This window comes from Neovison vison, chromosome X (assembly GCF_020171115.1).
Source record: "Neovison vison isolate M4711 chromosome X, ASM_NN_V1, whole genome shotgun sequence".
Lineage (NCBI taxonomy): Eukaryota > Metazoa > Chordata > Mammalia > Carnivora > Mustelidae > Neogale > Neogale vison.
Window position 1 is genome coordinate 88868468 of NC_058105.1, and position 24220 is coordinate 88892687.

The 24220-nt window shown below is 50.2% G+C and overlaps 1 protein-coding gene across 2 annotated transcripts; it reads right to left on the bottom strand.

Moving 5' to 3' along the window:
- Positions 1–4496: 4496 nt before the first annotated feature.
- On the bottom strand, positions 4497–19599 carry PPP1R3F (protein phosphatase 1 regulatory subunit 3F). 2 transcript variants are annotated; one of them, XM_044235171.1, is made up of 4 exons: positions 18593–19599; positions 9071–9126; positions 8766–8848; positions 4497–6267 (listed from the first exon to the last, which is right to left on the bottom strand). In XM_044235171.1, exons 1-4 carry the CDS (start codon positions 19597–19599, stop codon positions 4972–4974), a joined length of 2442 nt encoding a protein of 813 aa, XP_044091106.1. In that variant the 3' UTR covers positions 4497–4971. The 2 variants fall into 2 exon arrangements, with proteins under 2 accessions (XP_044091106.1, XP_044091107.1); XM_044235172.1 differs by having other exon boundaries at positions 8766–8845; positions 18593–18690.
- Positions 19600–24220: the final 4621 nt, after the last annotated feature.

Below are 24220 nucleotides of genomic sequence, written 5' to 3' on the forward strand. Positions count from 1 at the left end.
CTTTGGTTTTGCTTCTCACATTTAGGTTTTGAATATGTCTAGAGTTATTTTTGTGTTGTAAGGATCCAATTTCATTTTTTTCAATATGGATAATGGATTGTTCCACTTATTGGAAGTCCAACCATTTCCCACTGGTATCACAACACCTCATTGGCTACCTATTCTGAGTCTACATGTAAGTGGGTCTTTTTCTGAGACCACTGGTCTTTCCAATGAAACGTATTTGTCTACCTTTGCAGCAATATCACACCATCTTAATCGCTATACCTTAAATTAAGTATGGGTGTTCTGGCTGGTTGGCACTTACACATAAATTTAAGAACTAACTTGCTATGATATGCAGACACGCAAATCTATTAAAATTGTGACTGGATTTACACTGAACCTACAAAACAGTTCAGAGGGAACTGACAGCTTTATGACATTGACTTTCACTCACTAACACGTATATCTCTTTAATTAGTCTTTTAAATATCTTTCAGGGTCGCCTGGGTGGCTCAGTAGGTTAAGCCTCTGCCTTTGGCTCAGGTCATGATGTCAGGGTCCTGGGATCAAGACCCCCATGGGGCTCTCTGCTCAGCAGGGAGCCTGCTTCCTCCTCTCTCTCTGCCTGCCTCTCTGCCTACTTGTGATCTCTGTCTGTCAAATAAATAAATAAAATCTTTAAAAATAAAAAAATAATAAAAAAGAAAGATCTTGCCCTCTTTTGTTAATTTCTAAGTAGTTCATAAATGGTATCTTTATTAAAATTTTCTGTCTGTTGTTAGGATATAACAGCAATTGAGGGTGCCTGGGTGGCTCATTGAGTTAAGCCTCTGCCTTCGGCTCAGGTCATGGTCTCAGAGTCCTGGGATCGAGCCCTGCGTCAGGCTCTCTGCTCAGCTTGGAGCCTGCTTCCTCCTCTCTCTGCCTGCTGCTCTGCCTACTTGTGATCTCTCTCTCTCTCTCTAATAAATAAATAAAATCTTTAAAACTAAATAAATAAAAGCAATTTATTTTTGAATATGGATTTTTGTATCAAAAATCTTTTTAAATTCTTAATAATTCTAACAATTTGTCCATGGACTCTTTTGTATTTTCCATATACACAATGGTATCATCTATAAATAAAGATAATTCTGTTCTTCATTTCCAATCTTTGAATATTTTTAATTTATTTTCCTTGCCTTTCCTTGCCTTACTGTTCTTGCTAGGACCTCCAGTGCAATGCTGAGTAGAAATGGTGATAGCAGGCATCCTTGACACATTTCAAATGTCAGAGCTCTTAAAATTTCATTTGAAGGGATGCCTGGGTGGCTCAGCGGGTTAAGCCGCTGCCTTCGGCTCAGGTCATGGTCTCAGGGTCCCGGGATCGAGTCCCGCATCGGGCTCTCTGCTCAGTAGGGAGTCTGCTTCCTCCTCTCTCTCTGCCTGCCTCTCTGTCTACTTGTGATTTCTCTCTGTCAAATAAATAGATAAATAAATTTTTAAAAAAATTTTCATTTGAAGTATGTAGTTTACTGTAAATCCTTGTAGATAGATATCTTTTATGTTAAGAAAATGTATTCAACTGATTTCCTAAGGTTTTCATTGCTTGTTTGTCTTTGTTTCTGTTTTAGGTAGGCTCCATACCCAGTGTGGAGCCCAATGTGGGGCTTGCACTTACAATGAGATCAGAACTGAACTGAGATTAAGAATCAGATGCTCAACCGACTGAACCACCCAGCTGTCCCTTGCTAAGGTTTCTGGAGTCAAGAACAGAGGAGCACCTGGGTGGCTCAGTGAGTTAAGCTTCTACCTCTTGATTTTGGCTCAGGTCATGATCTCGGGGTTGTGAGATTAGGCTCTGCACGCAGCACTCCTTCTCCCTCTGCTCCCCCACCTCCCCCAAATAAATAAAATCTTTCAAAAAATAAAATCATGAATAGATGTTAAATTTAATCCAATGCTTTCTCTACAGCTATTGAGATTATTGTGGCTTCTCCTTTGATATGTTAATGAAGCAACTTTTGTTGACTGAGCGCAAACATTAAATGTTAAATAAAAATGTTGCAGTTTTAGAATGAATCCAACTTGGTCATATTACACCTTTGAAATGTATTGAATGTCGGCAGTGCTAGAGACTGAATGATTGTGTCCCCTCACAAGCTGTATGTTGAAATGTAACCCCCAATGTGATGGTATTAGGAGGTGGGGGCTAAAGGCCCTAAAGGGGGCGATTAGATCATGAGGGTGGAGCCTTCATGAATGGGATGAGTATCTTTATAAGAAACCCCAAAGAGTGGGCACCTGGGTGTCTCAGGTGACTTGGTTAAGCCACTGCCTTCAGCTCAGGTCATGATCCTGGAGTCCTGGGATTGAGTCCCGCATTGGGCCCCCAGCTCTGCGGGGAGTCTGCTTCTTCCTCTGAACTTCTCCCCTCTCATGCTCTTTCTCTCTCAAATAAATAAATAAAATCTTAAAAAAAAAAGAAACCCCAAAGAGTAACATTGCCCCTTCACTATGTGAAGACACCACAAGAAGAGAGCCATCTATGAACCAGAACGTTGGTCCCCACCAGACTCCAAATCTTCAGGTGCTCTGATCTTCAACTTCCCAGCCTCCAGTGCTGTGAGAAATAAATGTTTGTTGTTTTCAAGCCACATAGTCTACACCATTTTGTTATGGCTGCCTAAGCAGACCAAGACAGGCAGCTGTTTAGTTTAAGGTATTTGTATGTTTTCTTGAGATCTATAATATTCTTTTTTCACTCATCAAGTTTTAGGATCAAGGTTCTATCAGCCCCATAAAACGAATTAGATGCTCCCTTTTATGGAACTCTGGAATTGCTTTTGTAAAATCAGAATTATCTGTTCCTTGAGTGTTTCACCAGTGAAGCCATCTGGGCCCAGAGTTTCCGTATGGGAAGACTTCCGGTTATAGGTTCTGTTACTTTAATGGTCATAGGACTGCTCAACTTTTCCTTTTTTTTTTTTTTTTTGAGACAGTTTCGGCAAGTTATGTGTCTGTAGTAGTTTGAGTACTTTGTCCATTGTATCTAACTTTTCAATCCAGTTGGCAGAAAGTTGCCTTTTTGGACATTGAGCAAATAATCACATCAGTGGAAGACCACGGACACTTGTTTGCACTTTTGATATTTGACCAAGTGAGAATATCCTCATTGAAAGACAGATGAAATGAGTGGGTGCTGAATTTGTTTTCCGTACCTGTTTTCCACTTCCAAACCTCTGCAATGCTATTCCTTCTGACTGGACTGCCCTCTCTTCCCCTCTACTATCTGCTGGATTCCTTCTCATTTTTTAACTCAGTTCAGGCCCTGTGCCCTCCCAAAAGGTTTCCAGAGTCCCCACACTGGGCTGAGCATATGTCCTGAGGCCCCCATCACTGCTAATGAGCTAACCACACTGTACTAAAATCCTTTCTCTGTGTCTGTCTCTCCCACTAGACTGTGAGATCCTTCCTCTGTGTCCTCAGAACAGAGAAGAGGTGGTCAGTCCACATTTGTGGAACTGACCTGAGCTTGTCACCACTGAATGCCCAGCTAAGCTCTCTAACCATGTCTCTATTTTCCCACATCCGTTTATTTGTTCCCTCATTTATTTCAATCAGTAGGCATTTTCTGAGGACTTACTAGATGCCAGGCCCTGTTCTAGAAGAGTGGCCAACAAGGAAAGAGGAAAACCAGGCAAGTGTGGTGTCCCAGAAACCAAGTAAAGAGAGATTTCAAGGAGGAGATGACCAGCTGTGTCAAATGTTGCCAATAGGTCAAGGAAGATGAAATCTGGGATGTGGCTGTTGATGGACCAATCAAATATCATCAGGGATTTTTTGCTGAAGTGGCTGGGCAAACAATCTGATTGGGGCTGTTTCAGAAAAGCAGGGGAGCCCTGGAGAAGAATGAAAGAAAGTTGGTGTAAAGTTTTGTTGCGAAGGCAAGTAAATAAATATATGGTGTTTTGTTGTGCTAATGCAGAGATTTTTATTTGCATGCAGTAAATATATCTATCCTTTCTTTCAAAGCTGCTGGGTTTCTGTTTTGAGTTATAAAGGTAAAGTCTGTGGACAGCAACTCTGGTATGAATTCTTCACAGCACATTAACTCCTCTGTTCCTTCTGAGACCTTCCCAATCTTGGAGACAGAAGGGTCTCCATCCTGGTGTCAAAGGCTTCTTTTTTTCCCCAGGAACCTCAAAACCTTGTGGCTTATTTGCAGCCAGTATTCCCACATCTACAGCTGACCACGTCCACCGCCGCAGCCGTGTGTTCGACACCAAACCCTCACATGGCAATCATTCTTCCTCCCTCCCTAGCAGAATATAGAAAAGACCAAAGGACCCGCCCCTCCAAAGACCACCAGATCACACAGGGCAGGACCATAAGGTGAGGTGGCACGGACTGAAGCTGTGGCAGCAGACATGGCCGTGTCCCATGGCCAACTCCCCACCCACCCCTCCCATAGAACAGGACCACCCCACACACTCGGGCCCACACAGGAGAACACTGTACAGCAAGACACATCATTTCTCATAGAGCTCTATTGTGGCATATAATAATAGGTACTCTATATAAATTAAATTAAAAATAAAGCTCCAGCAGGTTGCACAGGTTGGCTGTTAATAAATATATCTCTGGGTAATTGTGCCCCAAGACCAGCTCACGACCACTCGCCCTCGTCCAGAGAATTATACAAAAATAAATACAGGCTTGGGGGGGGGAAGGGAGGGCATGCCCAGTTCCTCTCTGAAAGTTATCTCACACCGTCCACCGTGCCCTGTTCCCCTCCACCAGCATCACCACAGGGAGCCCTGTGCCGACAAGTCCTCAGGGACGGGAAGGTCTCTCTCCAGTTGGGCATTCTCAGAAGCAAAAGACCCCTCACTATACAGGCCACACATCCTATCTGAACCCCCTGGGTGCAGTGCAGGGATGGCCTCTCTCCACACCCCAGAGAGGGGGGAAGTCTGTTACTGCTGCACCCCACACAAGCAGCCTCTACGAGAACCAGGCCAGAGAGAGGCACAGCGCAAGCACCAGGAGGGACATACCACTGTTCAGAGCCACAGGGACTACCACCAACCCAGCCAGGACCCCCAGAGTCTGGGTCAAGGGCCCCCACAGCTGGGGAGGCAACAAACACACACTTTCTGCAGGGGCTGCTATGGTGGGAGACTTCTTTGGGGGCTCCAGGCTTGGGCCTGCACCCTCTTCATCCTGGGGGCTCATATGGGGCCTGGCCAGGCTAGAAGGACAGACTTCAGCCCCCGAGGGACTGAGGAGGGTCAAACTTTGCCCCCGTAGGACTGGAGCAGCTGGCTCCTTACCGGATCTAGGAACCAAGCTGTCTGCCCACCCAGTGGTAAACTCCATCCGGCCTTCTTTCTCCCCTGGGGGCCCAGTCATCCCAGCCATCACCCTACTTATGCGCAGAGAGTCGGTGTCCTTGCCCATCCCTTTTTCTGGAGCCCCAGCGAACTGACCCTCTGCACCCAGAACCACGGCGCTGTCACAGCCCGAGCCCTCTGCCCACGGGAGCCACACATCTCCCATAGCGGCTACCACAGGATGGACCCCTGAGAGGATTTCTGGAGGTGATTCCTTGGTGGTGTCCCCTTCTGGGCTGGAGGGTACAATGGAGAGTCCCTCTTCACCCTCCCCCTCCTCATCAGGATCCTCAGTGTCCTTGATAAGCTCCACACCACGCCCCAGCCGGGCATAGTGCAGGGTGATCTCCTCAGCCAGGGCGCTGTTCAGGGCCCGCTCGGGGCCAGGCCACTTCAAGATCAGGTCGCGGTCCGTGAGTATGCCCAGGGGATGGCTGGGGGATACCCCCCCATCTGTGGGGCCCTCCCCACCACCTCCCACCCCACCTGCAGCCACAGCGGCCCGCAGGCGGCTCAGGTGGGACAGGTAGAGCTGCTCCAGCTCCTGGTCAATGGTGTCCTCACCAAGCAGCTCCTCCAACCCACCCACAACCTCCAGACCCCCAGGGGGTTCATCCATTAAGGCCCCCACCATGGAGTCCTTTCGGCCCCCTCCATTCTCTTGCGATATTTCCCACGTGGCCTCCACCTGTTGCTGGCTGGGTTCCAGAAGAGGCCCGACTGCCCCCTCACTTGCATCGGGCCCCGAGGCCTGGTCCCTGGGGGAGCCACCCAGGCCACAGAGAGAGGAAGAGGGGAGAATCCTGATGGCCCGTGCCTGGGGGACCTCTGTGAAAGCCACAGGCGGATTGCTTCTGGGGACGTCACCTTCCTCTGGGGGTTTGCCAGTCACTGTAACTTCAGAAACCTAGAGCCATTGGGGGGGGGCGGGTAGGGCAGGAGGGGAGAGAAAGGAAGAGGAATGAAGTAGAGGAGGGGATGGGACAGGCAGAGACAGTGAGACTGGTGACAGCCCACACCCAGCCCCACCCGTGTTTCCAGGTACACCCTCCTTAAAGAGCCCTCTCTAATGATCCAAATGCCAAAGCCTATGTCATCTTTATTAACATAACCAAATCAGATGGAGTAAAAGGGAACTTCCTGCAGACCATTAAGCTAAGGAAGGCAGTGGGCCTCAACATTTGGTGAATGGCTCTCCATAAGTACTGTTGGCTGACCTCTAAAACAGATCCAGAATATCCACGTGAATTCAGGTATTTTCTCTTTCAAAAACACTTACTTTGACAAGGCCTAGAAACAATGGCCTATCTAGCAAGAGGAAAGCACACGGAGCACCCAGATTCTAGTTTCTAAATACCATTCTCCCCGAAAAGGAAGCAGAGCTTTCTAACTAAATGGCTGCGGGTAGGGTAAGTACAAAATGAGTCTAGGACACACTGTCATTCAAGATTCTGAAGAAGTGGTCAAAGAATGATGGGACTGTGTTCAAAAGGACTCTGGAACCATTGTAAGCAAGCTCCTACTGACTGGAGAGAGTTCAATTTAAACATCAAAATGAGTAAATAAATGCAATGGGTGGAAACTTATCAAATATGTTTAAAATTCACGAGTTAATAATAATACACCAAAACCAAAAATCCTTTAGTTGGTCACCTTTGGAGAAGTTCACTTCTTCTGAAAACTGGTAAATAAAAGGGAAAAAATTAAGTATTTATACAGCTTTTTCAATACAAATTATATACCCTCAAGGCAGCCAAATGGTTGATATGAGAACGTTTTTCCTTGGAAAAGAATTCCAGTTACTAAATGAAATGGGAATAAGAGAATTAAATAGAATCAATTTTAGTTAAATTAGTTTCATAATAATAGATGGTATTTAATAAATCAATTTAAAGTGGATTAATTGGATTTAATAGATCACATTAATTAAATGGAATTAACATATTGGTTAAAAAAAGAGTGAGAAATATGTTTCCATACAATCAGCCAAAACCAGTGTATGGGAAACTCTACAGGACAAACAAGGTTTCTTCAACAAACAAACAAACAAACTGCCAGAAAAGTGAGGGAGATTTTAAAATCTAAAAAAGACCCATCCACCAAATGTAATGTGTTGACCTGGATTGGATCCTATAACACCTATGAGATAAGGAAATTTGAACACTGATCAAATATTTGATGATACTGAGGACTAACTGTTGATTTCCTGAGGCATGATGCTGCATTGTGTGTGGTTTTTTTTAAAGAGTGCTTAATTTTCTGAGATACAAACTGAAATATTTGTGGATGAGATAATGTCTGGATTTCTTCCCAAAATAATTCCATAGGCAATTGAGGGGTGGGGCAGAGAGGGTATGGAAAAAGTAGGAATGGACATGTGCTGAAATTTGTTGAAGCTAGGTGACAGGAATATGTGAGTTCATTATACTAGTCTCTTTCCTTCTATACATGTCTGAAAACCTTTGTACTAAAACACACACAAACACACATGCTCGCTCGCTCTCTCTCTCTTTCTCTCTAACATACATCTCCAGAATCTCTATCTCCCCTGCCATCTCTGGCATCAATTGCCCAGACCACTGCAGTTGCCTCCCCGTCACAGTCCCCCTGCTTCTGCCCTCATTCCTACAGCCTATTGTTCTCACAGCAGCCAAAGGGAGCCTGTTAAATCCTAAGTCAGATCATGGCCTTCCTCCGCTCACAACCTTTCCGTGGCTCCCCTGTCATTCAGAGTAAAAGCCCGGGTTCTCTCGAAGGCCCACGAGATGCTACATGATCTGTCTGACCTCACCTCCTGCTGCTCCCCACCCCCTGCCACTCACTGCTCTTTGCTGTTCCTCACACATTAGTCATGGCCCTGCCTGGGGGGCTTGGCAGCTGCCTGGGATGTTCTTCCCCTAGTTACTCATGTGGCTCACTCTCACCTTCTCCAATCTTTGCTCAAATCTCACTTTCCATGAAGACCTCGACTGCTCTAAACTCACAAACCTTCCCCCCACCCCCATATGCATGCGCATGTGCACACACACATGTATGACACACACACACTCCCCATCCCTTTATTTTTTTCCTTAGCGCTCATCATCATCTAAAACAGCATAGATTTTAACTATTCTTTTGTTCTGTCATGTCTCACTCCACCAAAGTGTAAGTAAGTCCCACAGAGACCTCTTTTTTGGTCACTCCCAGCTTCCCAGTGCCCAGGATTGCTTGGCACAGGGCAAGCACTTGATAAATGTTTGCTAACATAACAAAGCTTGGGTGAATCCCGGCTTTCCACCCTCCACCCTCAGGTTCTGCTTTTGGGGGGCCTCCCTCCGACCTAGGGTAGACCTGGAGCAAGTTGGCCGCCACCACCCAGTCTCCCATTGGGCTGTCCGTCCAGAGGCTGCCGGGCCTACTTACCTGAAGCGTCATCTGAGGCCATGGGCGGAGAGGGGTGGGGGCCACCAGGGGACCCACTGACTCCTGGACATTAGGGCGCTCTGCTGGAGAGAAGAGAAGGGGTAGCGTTGGGGTGAGGCAGGTGTCCAGGCAGGCCAGGTTTAGTTAGGAAAGGCTACGCTTTGGGCTACTTGGCAGCTTTGTCTCTGAGGCTCTCTGGGACAGTTGAAGGCAGAGGGGACCTCCTAATTCATATAGAGAAAACAGGGAGAAAGAAAGGAACAGTGCGCAGAAGCTGAAACCCCCACAGCCTGCCAATTGCTTACCCACAGCAGGGGTGCTGTCCTCCGCGCTCCTCATTCTCAGCTCTTCCTCAGCGGGCCTGTCGGGGGCAAAGGGGAGAATGCATGGATCTGATGTCCCTGAGAGGCCAGTTGTGCCACCCACCGGCCCCTTCCGAGCCTCCGTGGCAGCCCACTCCCAAGGGACAGTGGCCGTCTTCCCTTCTGCCACCTCTTTTTACCCAACCCTGATTGGAAAAGTCCTACAGACACATTGGGGAAATGCTGTGAAACACAGAAAAGCATAGAGAAGGGGGGAAAGTCACACATCAGCTAGAGGCAACCACTAGGACCACGAAGGACAAGTTCATTCCAGTTATTCTACAAAATCAACTTAGCTTCCACAGACAATATTTCGCAGCTGGCTTTGTCCGTGCAACCATATGAAGCATCACTATATGCTCTTGTCAACACCTGAGGTGGCCGTTTACCCTCACAGTGGCTCACCATGACATCTGTAACCCACTCCCATCCTCCTGAGCGGCTCGTTTGTTGCCTTCATTCTGCTCTCACAAAGCAGACTCCAGCAGACACTACTGGGCATGGCTTATATGAGCATTTTGGATCATTTCCTTAGGGTATAATCCTAGCCATAGAGGAACCCGCTTTCTCCAAGAACGGCCAGGTGAGAACTGTGGGACTCAGAAAAGCAGCAAAGAGGAGGAAGGAAGCAACTGGAGGACAGGAAGGAAGCCAGCAGAAAAAGGAAGTAGCCCAGGGTCACAAAGACCTGGGTCCCTCCACCAACATGCCCCCCGTCACCTAATCAGCCTGGCCAACCCCCTAACCTTTCGGAGCCTCGCCCTCCTCACCTTAAAACGGAGCACAGGACAGTCAGGATATACACACCAAGCACAGGGCAGTCAAGGCCATCGAGCCAGACACCAGGGTCTGGCACAGAGCAGGGGGCTGAATCGACCGTGGGTATTCATTAAGGTTGGTCCTCCTCCACAACGGAAGTCAGGCCCCGCCGTCTAAGTGGCATAAGGCAAGTGTATTTTGCCCGGTCTCTCCCAGAGGTGGGGTCACAGGGATCATGGAGAAATCGCTGTTCTCATTCTCAGAAATGAGTACCAAATGTTTACAGATTAAGGCAAATGAGAGGGAAGCGTTAACAAAAACATGAGCAGAGGAGGAGAGGAGCTGAGGCAATTGCTCAGAACTTCTCATTCCTAAAAGGTAATATGATGACATTGACATTTCTGCAGATGGTTGCAACTTTTTGAAAAACATAATTAATTGCCTCTCAGAAACCAGGAATCACTAGCTGACCTGAATAGAATACCTTCCGTGATGTTTGGCACTGTTCTGGGTGCTTTCACATCTATTAACACAGCCTCACAATAATCCTGTGAGGAAGGTACTTTTAATCCTGTGAAGTGGGTGGTAGTATTATCTGCATCTCACAGATAATGACGTGGAAGCTGAGGAAACGGCTCGAGGTCAGGCAGCAAGGACCAAAACCTAAGCCTTCTGGCTCCCATGTCTAAATCCAGGCTCTTGATCAACAAACTGCTGCTTCCTGGACAGGGGACGGGGGGAAACTGGGGTCTTACCCCAATGCCATCTCCGATCCTTTCCAGAAGTAGGTAGAGGGGGGCAGCAATAACAGACAAGATCTCTCCCTCTTCATTCATTCAGGCTTTTCTTTGGACCTGCCTTTTGCCCATATATTCTTTCCCAGTTTCCCTGCCTTCGTGGGACATGCGGCTAGGTGACCACCAGACACAGAAGTCACAGCAAGGTCCCTCAGGGAGGAAATTTGAATCAGGTACATGGATCTAGAGTCTGGAAGCTCCAGAAGGAACTATCTGTCTTTCTCTATGGACTACTAGAGCTCGTGCGTCCCACCGAAGGTATTTGAATCTGAGTATTACCAGGCCCGGGAGTGAGTGACTCCAGAATCCTGGCCACCAACTCCCAAGCATCACAGAGAAGAAAGGAGGATTTGGAATAAACCAGCCTGATCTTGCGCCAGTCCCCCCAGTAAGTTTAAAATCTAGGTCTTTGGACCTGTGGCCCAACACGATTTCTAAAGACTTCTTTTGCTAGCACAGTCCTTCATTAGAGGAAAAAGTTACCTTTCTAAGATCATCTAAAGCAAGTTTCTTCAAGAAGACCCACAAACAGAAGGGTAGTCCTCCCTCCCAGGGGCAGGACTAGGCAAGCTGTCCCGTGCCATCTGGCCCAGTGCTGACATGTACAACCAGGCTCTGAAATACCACTCCAGAGTCCTAGATGTATTTGAGAGAGAAAAGGTGGGGCGGGGAGGGACACAGGATGCAGCCAACCAGAAGGAAAAGAATTCCAGAGTTCAGCTGAAGGAAGGAGAGGAAAAACAAATACAAAACAAATCCCTCAGCCCCCAGAGCATCTCTTCTGCAGCAGAGGAGCATGAGAAGAGGGGGAGCTTCCAAAAATCAGGTCAAGCAATTCAGCCGATCCCAAGATCCACAAAGTCAGCAGAAGTACACAGGGCTCTCTCCATACCTCTGAAGTCAGAGAGATGAAAGCAGGAGGCACAAGCATTTATCGTTCATCTCCTCCAACGTGGGCCCTTTTCATTGATACACCAAGTCATTTGAAAACCTTCACATCTATCCTTCAAAGCAACACCCTTCCCTTTTTACAAATGCGGAAACTGAGGCTCAAGGAACTGTGTCTCTACACCCACTAACTACATACCACACTGATAACAATCCAAAGAAGGCTCCATTTTGAAGACTGTTCGAAACTGTGGGCTGAAAAAAAAAAACCTAGATATCCTTGAACTGTCTTTCACAGTAAACATTCAGGGGCAGCTATGACTTTAATCAAAAGGAGGATAGTAAGAGAAATGGAGTACAAGTGTATACTGACTCACTGATCAGTAACAGAGAAGAGGGGTTCTTAGAAAAACTGGGAGGGAGGAGATTAAGAACAAAACTGTACCTCCAGGGTGCTTGCTAATTTTCGAGAAGGAAACCTGCTCTTTTGGCACCAGCCCCACAAATGCCACGTGCTATCTCCTCCAAGGCAAAACGCAGTAGTGGGCCGGGGGGAAGGCCCGGGATCCTGGACCCACACCCAGGATGCATCCTTGGGGTGTTCTCAAAAACTAGTCAAGACAGTGCAGCCTAGGAGGGGCCACGCCAGTCTCCTAAGTGTGAAATTCCTCCTGCCATCAGGAAATTTAACGACCGCTGACCTTAGTCGACATGCAGAGAGACCGGAAGGTGAGATTTCAGAAAGAGGTGCCGTCAGCCCCAGCCTGGGCCAGCCGAGACAGAACAAAAAAGTTAATCACCAGAGTGCAAGCGGGGGAGGGCTGACAACCCCCAATGGGCGAGAACAAAGCAGACTCTCGGAGCAGTCACATCACTGCAGCCACCCCGAGTCCTCTGGGAGTACCCCCGACGCTGTTTTCAAAGAACTTGGCAAGCCCAAATTGGGTCATGTGCTGAAACCCAAAGGGAAACTCAGCAGACCCCAGCTCCCATGCAGTCAACTCGAAGATAATGCTGACTCCCCAGGAGGTCAGGTGGCTTTAGAAACCTGCCCCACGACGATACTTGGAATCCCAGGATTCTGGTTACTCCCCCAGCCATCTGCTTTCTGACAAGAACAGGGTTTGAAGCAGCTGTGAAAGTCACCACATTCGGGGGGGTGGTGCGCTGCTCTGCCTTCCCCAGCTACGGTCTGTGTCAGTGTCGACTCTGGGACTCACAGCCCCTTGGGCGGGCTGGGAGAGAGGAGAGCAGTTTATCGTGGCCACGAGCTTCTTTCATGGCAGGGACTTCATTCATTTGGCAGTGACCCACAGTAAGAAATACATTTGACATCATACGCCAGCACCCCCCATACAGGTGTAAATATACATAGTTATAGAAAACTGAAAAACAGTTGTTCTTTGAGTGAAACAGCACTTACCTTTACTACGTGTTGTGATGCACACTATTTCCTATGCTACTTCTTTTTCTTTAATATTGGTTGGGATCCAGGAAACTGATTTCACAGTTCAATGAAGGGTCAGAACAGGTTAACTTTGAATAATCTCAGCTCTGCCACCTACCAGCTGTGTGACCTGGAACAAGTCACTTAACCTCTCGATGCCTCACTTTCCTCCTCCGTAAGGAAGGTATAATGGTAATGGCCACCCCAGAGGGCTGTGGGGTAGACTGAGAAAATAGTGGAACATCGCCTATAAAGTGCTAACAAACAGCGATCCCCTCCAAATTCCCACTGAGGGAAATTGAGGCTCTGAAAAGGACAGCAACTTGCCTGGCAATGCCCCGCTGCTCAGACGCACCACCCAGCCTGGTATAGCCTTTAGGAACTGTGGAACTAGAGGAGGACCACCCTGGCCCAGAGCCCAGCTCCGCCACTTCCATAGTGTGTGGCCTCAGTCCACATCCTTAACCATGATGCCCTACAAATTGTCGGTGGAGTACAAAAGGATCGCTTTCTCACTCAATCCTGACTTTCTGGACAACTAAGACGGCCCTTGGCCTGTCCTGTTTCAACTTTGTTTGTTCTGGTTTCCCCTAAGGCTGCCGACTGAGAGAGCAAGTTGTGTCCCCAACCATTCAGCAACAGGTGACCTAAAAATCACTGAGGCCTTACCGTGCATCAGCCCAGTGACAGACCCTGGAGACACAAGGGGGAGCACACCCAACTAGCAAGCTGACAATTTCGTGTGGAGGAAGACATTTAAAAAAATAACTCACACTCATTCTTTCAACAAACATTTATTGAGCACCTGTTAAGTGCCAGGCACCGTGGCAGGCCCTGCAGGAATACAGAGGTGAACAAAAAGCAGACCATGTCCCTACCCCTCACGGAGCTTACAGTCTAAGAGGGCAGAGAGGGTCATCCAATAATCCCCTAATGAAGGTCTAACTACAAACTGAGGTCTGTGCCTTCAGGAAAGGAAGAATGCCCTGGAACAAAGGGCCCTGGCCCAGACTCCAGGGTCAGGATGGGCTTAGGATGCTTAGAAGGAAGATAAGCAAGGGAGGGGTCAGGGAGAGGCCGCTCAGAAACACTGCTGGAGAGGTGATGGTTTCGATCTCGAACACGGGACCCATCTTTGGGACACCAGCCAAGTGAGAGACACCCAGCCTGGCTATGTGAGCTGAAGGCAAGAGCAAGGAGAAGGGCCAGGGGGTTAAGAGGAAAAGCAGCAGAGCGTGGTCCCAAGGCAAGGGAGAGACCGTGTGTTAAGTAGGAATGCTCAGCAACTTCAAGAAGAAAACCAAAACCACCTCTGGAATCTGGTAGATGTGGGGGGCTGAAGTAAATGGAGAAGGAGAGTATCAGCAACTCTTCAGAGAGGGGTCAGCACTGAAGAGGAAGGGGTGGTTAGGTGCTGGTTGGGAGCAGCAGGAACAGAGGGGAGGTCAAAGGACAGGTTTTTCAGACAGTAGAGATGCTAGCACGTATGAAGGCCAAGAGAGAGGATCAGCGAGGAGGGCCAAAAAAGCTGCCAGGAGAGAAAGGGTCAAGTTCTGGAGCAGGTGGCAGAAAATGGAACTTGCAGAGCACAAATGGGGAGACTGGCCTGAGACAGTAAAAGGGGCCCCTCCTCCCCTGTAACACAAGGGAGGGAACTTAGTTTGCATGCTGGGGGGCTGTGAACTATGGGGAGTTCCATCCTTTCAGCTTCTTTTTGTTTTTTGAAGCAGGAAGTAAAGTCTAAAGGTAAAGAACATTTGAAAAGAGTCACAGCAAGGTGGAGACAAGAGTGGATCAGAAAAATAGAATAGGACTGCCAGGCAGGGTGGGAAATGATCTTAAAGTTGTGGCAACACACACCTGTTCTGCTACATGACATTTTCAGGCAGGGCTTGGCTGATCTACACTATGAAAACATCAGGGCCATGCTAAGAAAACATCAGGATGTTGGGATGGACAAGCTTTCCAGGGGAAGCCCTCTTAGAACTGAGGGATCAAAACGAGGAGACCACAAGGAGTACAGGATCAACATTCCTGGTGATGGAAAACAGCATGGGCAAGGGCCCTGAGGCAGTTAAGGGGCAAGGCACCTTGTTAAGACCACAGTGACAGGAGCTCAGAAGGCAGAGGATGGTGGGATGTGAGACTAGCAGCTGTGGAGGACAGACTGAGGGACAGGGCAGGAGGATGCTGGAAGGCCATGCTGAGGCTTTCTTGGTCTTTTTTTCTAAGAGGAACAGGACACCTCCTAAGGGTGTTAAGCCAAGGCAGACCAGGAGGGTTCCTCCCGACACCAGCCCTAGGACTCTGGACTCTGGGAGCCTCAGTTTGCTCATCCAGGAAAGAGGGATAAAAACAGTCTCTCTCAAGGGGAATGCTCAAAGGATTAGATGAGGCCTTTGCACTCGAACCCTCAGCAAAACGCCCAGCACAGAGTAGGGTCTCTGCCAAGCGTCACACACCAAGCCCTCCATCCCTGCCTCTCCCACCCAATTCCACCACAAAACCCTCGACAGCTTAGTGCCAGTCTGCGTCTTTTTCCCTGTTTGAACCTAGCACCGTGCCCAGCACATAGTAGGCCCTCAACAAATGCTTGTTGATGGATCATCTCGAAGCCTAAGTGTTATCAAAAGCCTGGTCCCATAACATAGACTTCCCCTGTGCCCCCACCTGACGTGGCCATGCCCAGTTTGGGGCGGGAGGCAGGGGCGGGGGCTGCGGCCGGCACTTCTGAACAAGGCCCTCTACCACAGGGCTCCCACACATTCAGCCTATCCCCTGCGACCAGCTACTGGTTCCCAAGAGGGCTGGGTCGCAGGGGCAGCTGTTCTTCAACAGTGCTCCAAGTCCCGGGCAGCACACAGCTTTTAAAACAAAAATAAGTTGAAATGTACTCGCCAAGAAAGCCACCGACCTACAAAGAAAATCTTACCGCTGATCTTGCAATGAGCACCAACCTCCCCTCTGCAAGAGCTGAGATCAAACGATAAAGAAGCTATCAAAAAGCCATCTGCCCACTTAAAATAATATCACAAGTCATGTTAGGAACCACAGACCTGGGGCCAGATACCAAAACAATTGTCTGAACGAGCTGCTTCAATTTCTCCTTAAAACCACTCATGTATTTTAAAAGAAAAACACCCTCTCCACCCACCTTGGCCCTGCGAGCTTTTGATTTCTCTGGTTCTCTTCCTTTTACACTCTAAAATGACCAAACTCTGGTTACCCAAACTGTCGCATCTTACAGACAGGGCTCCCATGCAGCCACCTGGGAAGACAACTTGGGAAAAGTGACAGAAATGAAGGCGCTTCTGGGAACCAGGACCACTCCAAACCTTGATCTGGGTGATGGCTATACGAGCATATGTATGTAAAAATTCACTGAGCCCTATACTTAAGATCACGACACTTCGTAAAGGGATACCTCCAAAAAGCAAATAGAGAGACAGACAGAAAAGAGCGAGAAAAAGAGAAAGAGAGAGAGAAAAGGAAAGCACACCCTGCTGGGAACACCAGAAATGAGATGCAGAACTCTTCCCGAACCCTGTCAGAACTTCCAGAGGAGTAGTTTAAAAAAAAAAAAAAGTACCCAGCATGTCCTCCCTGGCATTGTCACTCCCTGAGCTACCTCAGTATCCCCCTTTATCAAATGCACATAACCAGAGCGCCTGTACCACAGAGCACACACAGCAGGACTCAGGAGAGAACAGCCTTGAAGCTCTCAGCACACAGCTCAGTAAATGCTGACCACTATTCTCTTCCACGGCTACCACCATCCTTCAGTGTCTTGCCCATGTTTGCTGTGTTCAATCCAAAGTGACTGTCATTCCCCTTTAGCAGATGAGAAGACTGAGGCTTACAGATGAAGAAACTGAGGCAAGGCCACACAGTAGGTGATGGGCAGAGCCGAGTTTGGGAGGCGTATCCAAGGAACTGTATGTGTGATTCCCTAAACATAAACATTAGCTAACACTTTCTGGCACTGCTATGAGCCAGATTTGGTTCTGAGTGCTTTTACTCGTCTCCTCTGAAGTAGGTGTTGTAATTACCTGTTTTACAGGTGAGGGTACTGAGGCATGGTACGGTTAAATGAGTTAGCCAAGGTCACAAAGCCAACAGACGGCAAGGCTGCAATTTGAACCAAGGCACTCTGATGTCAGAATCCATTCTCTTAACACTGTAAGGGAAGGCATGCTGCCTGGCCCCCTTACACTGAGTCTCAGATTACTGTGGGGCTCACAGGTCCATAAGTGGGTACTTGACTGCCCACCAGCCCCAAGCTAGACCTTTCTGAATCACTCACTCACAGCCTAAGGCCTTGCCAGGACCACAATCATCTTGCGGCAGCCTGAGGCTTCTGATCAAGCATATACAAGGTCCAGAACGCATTTTCCCATTCCCATTTCCAGTCCTTCCCAGAGGCAGGGAAATGTGTGCATTTCCCACACACGCACGGAGACTCTACTTCTCCCAGACTAGACTTACGTGACCCCGTCCCCCAAAAGAATCAGGCCTAGCTGCTACCTTCAAAGAACTCCTAGCTTGACTGAGAAAATCTAGTCTCCTATGATGCCTCCTGGGGTTAAGTGGCTCCTTCTCCCAGGCTCTGAATGGTCACAGGCAAAAACAAAGGACAAGAGCTTCAAGTCCAGCCCCATCTGGTTCTGCCTCTGCCAGAGCCACTGCTTTCCTGTGAGAGCAGAGACTCAGCCCCTCAATCCTGCAGGAGACCTCGCACTGGACTAGAACATAACAGTAAAGAGATGCACAGGCTTCAAGGTCAGCCATGGTGGAATTGGAAAAGCCAGGCGCCATCACTTCCTCAACCAGTTTCTCCCTCTGGAATCCGTTTGCTGCTCTGTCAAATGGGGATCAGATCCCCTGTCCCCCACTGGTAAAGCCCTTGGTCTACCCTACTAGATCACTGAAGTTCTGTCCACTGCAGCACACAGCTCATCATTCACACCAAGCTCATTCTCACCTTCGGACCTCGGTCCTCATCTCCCTCTGCTCCCACACCTGTGCATAACCACTCCTCCTCTATCATTCAGGACTCAGTTTAAATTGCACCCCCTCAGAAAAGTCCTCCTTGTTCCCTTTTCTACAAACTCTCCCCACCCCACCCCCATACCTGCACATGACTCTTATGATCATCCAGGACTCACCTCCTTAAAGGTCTTCCCTGAACATTCTAAAGCATCTATTCCCTCCAAACTATCGCCTTACCCTATTTCACTTTCCTCTCAGCAACTAATCTTATCCCTCCGTATCTTATCTGCTTGCTTGTTTTTTTTTTTTTTTTCTTTCAAACCATCTCCCAGAGGAGCCTACATGATCCTTGAGGGTAGGGAAGATGTCTGTCTCCTTCAGGGTTTTACCAGGGAATTCAATAAATGAATGAAACCCCAGTAATTAAAACAGAGCCTAGCACATGTTTGGCCTCCGTTACTCTGACTGAATGCGCCCTCCTCCCTGTCCTGGAGAGCAGGCCTGAGGGGGTTCCAGGGTCGGGATGCTTGTCCTCCATCCTAGACACAGCCCTGCGTTGGCGGAGGTGGCGCTGGCAGACATTACCTGCGCCTCACCGGCTTCATGCAGCTCTTCAGCTGCCTGGCCTCAGCCTCCACGGGACCCTGGCACTCGGGCTGTGGCTCCAGCTGCTGCAGCTGCTGCTGCTGGGGCAGCCCTTCAGCATCAGTGGGTGTGGGAGCGGGTGCGATCCGGAGCAGGACTGTGTAGTTGCGGCCTTGGTTGTTGGCCCAGAAAGTGCCCTCGGGGGTCTCATAGCGCACCACGAAGTCCAGGCGCGCCCCATCGCCCGCGCCCTCAGCAAAGGGCAGCTGGAAGGCAAAGCGGTCAGTGCGGCCGCCGTCGTCGGGCGAGGAGGCGGACGCCTGGCCAAGGCCCAAGCCCAGGCCCAGGCCGGGATCCAGGATGGGATCTCCTGCTCCTGGTCCTCCCGCTCCTGCCCCGGGCGGGCTGCGCGGGACGTAGCGCGCTGGGTGGTCGCAGAAGGAAGCCCAGCCGTCGTGTGAGGCCCGCACGTGCACCGCTTTCTCGAAGGAGCGGTTCAGCACGCGTACCAACCCGCGCAGCACCGGCGGGCGCCCCCCAGGCACCCACACCCCGGCACCCCCGGGGACCGCTCCGGGAGGCGGCAGCAGCGCCTCCAGCTCCACCATGACGCGCCCCAAGCGCTCCAGACGGCCCGGCGCGGGCGGCAGCGAAAATGTGGGCACCAGGTAAAACCCCCCGCCAGCGGGGACGGGGCACAGCGGCGAGGGCGCAGGGCAAGCCTCCTCTTCCTCCTCCCCTTCATCCCCATCCTCGCCATCGTCGTCCTCGTCAGCCCCGCCGCCGTCGCCATCTTGCCCGGCCGCCGCCGCCATCTTGCCCGCCCCGGGCCCGCCCCACGGCCGGTAACGGCGCAGCTGCGCCAGCGGCAGCCCCAAGGCCTCGTCGGCGAACAGCACTCTCCGCGGGGCCACCGCCGCCTCAACAGAAGTGCGGGGCTCGCCCGCGGCCGGCGAGGGGGGCGCGGGATGCCGCAGCGGGGGCTCCACAGGGGCTGGGCGCGCCATATCGGCGGCGGCGGCGGCACCGACGGCACCGGTGGCGGGACCGGCGGGGGCAGGGCCTGAAGGGGCGGGCAGCCAATGGGAAGGCCAGCGCGCGGGAGGGGTACGGCTCACGGGGGGTGTAGGCGGTGAGACGAAGACAGGTAGAGCAGAAAGCCAATAGGGAGCCGCGCCTGGATGACGTAGCGGGGAAGCGAGTGCAGGAGAAGCACGCAGCCAATGGGGATGCCCGAGAGTGGGCGGTGCAGGAGGCGGGATGATCTGGGAATCAATGGGGATGCCTAAATGGGGGTGGTGCGGGGTCCGGGATGGAAGGAGCAGAAGTAGGACTGCTAGTGGGGGAGTGTGAGCGGGACCGGCATGTGTGCGGCGGGGAAAATGGAATGACTACAGGCGATGGGGGCAGCGGGGAGCGAACGGAGCGGCCAGAAAAGCAGGAGATCCCTTGGTTGCGTAGGCGCTGGGACGCGAAGACAGAGGCCACGAATAGCCAATGGAGAGCCACGCGCCGGTGGCGTAGAGGAGATGACGAAAAGATAATGGCTACAGCGGGCCAGTGGGGGAGTCGTGTGAGCTTGCACTCTGCCTTCAAGAGGCGGTGCTAGGGCTGAACTAACGAATACGAAGACTAGAAAGAGACCCAAGGGGCGGTGTAAGAACAGCCTCGGAGGCGGGACTGGAGGGGCAGGGCCAATGGGAGTTGACGGTGAAGGCTGAGCCAGGAGGAGAGATGGTTGATAGCCAATGAGGGACCCAGAATGAAGGCAGTTGAGACCTCAAAGGGCAGTGCTGGCACGAAATGAACCAATATGCAAAGGATGCAAAGTCTAGCAGACTGGAAGGACACGGAGGAGGATCGGCCGAGAGCAGAGCCAACCGGGGTGTTGGAGGTTGTGTGAAGGAGCGGATGAACAGCCAATAAAGAGGCCAGAGGAGGGGGTCTGGGCTGTGCGGTGGTTGGGCCGGAGATCCATAGAATGCACGCAGCTGTTGGGGAGAGTATGCCTGTTGTGGTTGGACTCACCATCTCCTTATCCCTTCGTGACTTCTCATTGCCCCAGAGCTGTGAATGCCTAGAGTCCCTGAAGACCTAGACTGCACCCTAGTGTGAGGTCTAAGAAAGCAAAACGGTCTCTCCTATCACGGTTACTGGGTCTTCCCTGCTCACCTCGGATCCTTTGCTTGAGCAATGCCACTTGCCAAGAATATTCTTGGCTGTCACCCTCAGCATTCTCCGGGACTTGTCACCATTGTTGAAGAATGGCCAAATGAAAAATTGACCTCTTCTGGAAAATGAGCTTTTTCTGACTTCAGCTCAGCAAAATACTGAGCCTGACTGTATGCCGCCAGGAGTTGGCTGAACACATTGGCAGATGTCTACTGTAATCACAAACCAAAGTCCTACCTTTCTTGCCCCACTGGCACTCCATATCCCAAAGTGGCCTCACTTCCCTCTTTCTGTCTCCCATCTCCGGTCCTGCTGTTTTCTCTGCCACAAGCGCTGCTCTGGCTTTCTCATTCATTCTCCTTTGAGGTCCTGCCTCCTGTGGGAACTGAAATGTAGCTTTGGTCCACTGAGCATGACCCTTCATAAATTCTGAACACCAGCTGTATGCAAGGTGCTGACATGCGACATCCTGAGGAGAGAGGAGGTCCCCCCTCCCACCCCGTAACCTCCCCCTTCTCAGGTCTCAGTGTCCAGGGTGGGGTCACGGATCAGGAAGGAATATGTTCACTTGCAAGCAACAGAGGAAAAAAAACACAAAAGAGTAGGGCTTAAACAAGATAGACTTGGAGGGTTTTTTTTTTTCTTCTTACTTCTAGTTAGGGCATTATCTGTGTCCTGGCCTGGCCCCTAGACTCTCATCCTTCAGCAAATTCTGTGTGCTCTCCATTCTAAATGTTTCATGAATCCAGCCTCTCCTCCCCACTCCACTGCCAATGCCTTCATCAGTCACTGGATTACTGCAGTAGCTTCCTTGTGTCTGATGCCCCTGCTTCCATCTTCACTCCTACAGTCTGTTCTATACTCGGCAGTCAGAGAGATCCTGTTAAATCCTAAGGCAGTTCATGTCGCCTCCTCACTCACAACCCTCCTGTGGCCTCCTCCTCACTCAGAGCAAAAACCAAAGTCCTTACAATGGGTTACAAGGTCCTGCAGGGTCTAACACCCATGACTCCTTTCTGACCTCACCTTCTCCCCCTCTTCCTTTTGCTCACACCACTGTAACCACACCGACCACCTTCGTAGACCTCGAGCAAATCACACACACCCACTCAGGGCCTTTGAGCTGGCTGTTCCCTCTGGAACCACTCAGGTATCTCTGTGGCTCCATCCCCTGAGTCTGTCCAAGCCCCCTGCCCCCATTCTCTGGGGACTTTCATGGACCTGTCTGTGTACTCCTGTGTACTCTCCCCCAGAAGCCTTCCACACAAGACGATATAGTCCAGTACGGAGAGGAGGTGGTAACTTCTGCCCCTCTCTGTCCACCTGACCTCCCAGCTCTTACTCTGCAAGGGTCCCAGCTCTTAGCAGCAGCAACAGCATCACCTCACCCCGAGCCCCACTCAAGTGGCTTCCTGGTCCCTGGGCCCCTGGGGCACCAGCCTAACTCAGTCATCCCTCTACTTCTCTGGCCACTCCTCTTCTGGAGCCGATGACGGTAAGGGAGAGATGGTCTAGGGAGAGTATACCTCTGACCTTATAAAAGAAAACCAGTCCCCTCTCTCAAGAGGGGACAGGTCCTGGAGCAAGAAATGAGGCCTCCACCTCGAGAATTGTCCTAGTTTATGGTTACACAGGAAGTATAAGTAACATTCAGACCCAAGTCCAGGCAGAGCAAGGGGTCATTGGGCCTGGAAACATCCCTAAAGGCAGCTCCTCAAAATGCCTTCCTGACCAACAAGCGCCGCACACCCTCTTGCTCCCAACCACATGCCACACCTGTTAAGCCTGTGCAAGCCTCCAGCTTGAGGACCTCATCCCACTTTGGTGCCTCCTCTGGCTGCCCAGCACACATGGGCCATCTCTGGGTCTCAGACATGTCCCACCAACCCAGAAACCTCAACCAGTGAAAGTTTTGTTTTGAACTAATGGTAGGGAGGGTTGGGTTTTTTTTTTTTTTTTTTTTTTTAGTTGTTGTTGGCTGGTTGTTTTTTTTCTATATATATTTTTTTTTTCACTTTTTTGTTTCTTATCTTCACAAAGCCAGACCATCAGGCCCCCTCTGGGCTTTTCCAGAAAGTGAGTCAGAATTAAGGATAGTTAAGGATTTTTTTTAGGGCTTGGGAAATGGGGCGGCGGGGGTGGGGGGGAAGGTGAAGGGGCAAAGGGGTGGGTCTTAACCACTAGGTTTGTATCATGTGGATAAAGAGCGGTTTCCAATTTCTCTTCCCCAGGCCTGAAGTCAGTCTTGCAGAGGGCTTGGAGTAGATGTTGGATGGCAGAACCCCGGGCCACGCAGGGTGCTGAGGAGCCGGGGACTGGGAGCCACAGCCGTGACTTATCAGGAGAAGCCCCTGGGGCCTGGTGCTTCTGCTCAAGGGGGTTACTGCTCAAGTAAGGAAATGCAGCTGCCAACTCTTGGACAACCGTAAAACCTCACAAGCTTCAAGCCCCACCTCCCCTGAGGAATCTCCAAATCTCAGAACTTCCCTGTCACTGCAGCCTCGAATTTAAGACCCAAGACTGTTGGGCCCAAGGAAACCTGGGTGTTTTTAAGCCCGTCCAGCACCAAAGAAGGCAGAGTCCCCACTTGCCAGCTTTGTCATCTTGGGCAAGTCCATCGACTACTCCGCGCCTCTGTTTGGCCCATCTGTGTAACAGCCATGATGACAAGGTGGACCGAGAAGGGCTGTGGTGAGGATTGAACGTGATCATTCGGGAGACTTGTCCAACATGGTGTCTGGCCCCGGGGAAAACTGTCGATAAATGTCAGCTACAGAGAGGATGGTGGATACTTGGCATCCAAAAACCTGGAAACTGGGATTTTTCAAAGTAGAGAATTGCAAAGACTGAGATTGTGGTGTCCCTGAATAGGAGAGGGTCGGGGTCCTAAGGTGCCTCTGGGCTTCATGAGGACAGATGCATTAACACAGGGACCTTCCCTGTAGGGTACCCTCCAGGTTAGAGCTCTCAGACCTTACGGCGTGATAAGGCGAGACTTTTCTCCCTCTCCTTGCTCAGTGATGCTAAGTGGATTCTGGGAGCTAGTGATTCTCAGACTGTTAGATTCTGTAAATTGTGGCAGATAGAGAGGGACTCCCTGCCTTTTCCTCTGTGAAATAACTTCCATGTCCCCTTCTGTAGGGAGACGCATTACAGATCTCCCTCTCCCTGGGCAGTAAGAACAGTGATGACCATATCAATTCTGCTTTAGGAGATACTGAGGCATGGAGCAGGGCAAAGTCTCTGGAAACCCAGCCCTATTCAGTTTCTTTCCCTGGTGTTTCTTGCCCCATCACATTCACAGAGTGGTGTCTCTACCTGCCTGGGACACCTCTGTGATTTATTTGAGTCCCCCCCTTTTTTTTTCTAACTCTGCACACTTTTGTATAAAAAACTGTGGTTTCTCATGAGCCCTGTTATCTCATTGATACCTCTCACCTCTGTGGCGAGGGGAAG

What these genes read in the sequence shown, in the direction of transcription:
- PPP1R3F (XM_044235171.1), bottom strand. Translation starts at nt 19,599, where the DNA reads ATGGCGCGCCCAGCCCCTGTGGAGCCCCCGCTGCGGCATCCCGCGCCC. An exon ending in GGACAGCACCCCTGCTGTGG is followed by an intron (nt 8,849 to 9,070) that starts GTAAGCAATTGG and finishes TCTTCTCTCCAG; the next exon opens with CAGAGCGCCCTAATGTCCAG. An exon ending in GGCCTCAGATGACGCTTCAG is followed by an intron (nt 6,268 to 8,765) that starts GTAAGTAGGCCC and finishes CAATGGCTCTAG; the next exon opens with GTTTCTGAAGTTACAGTGAC.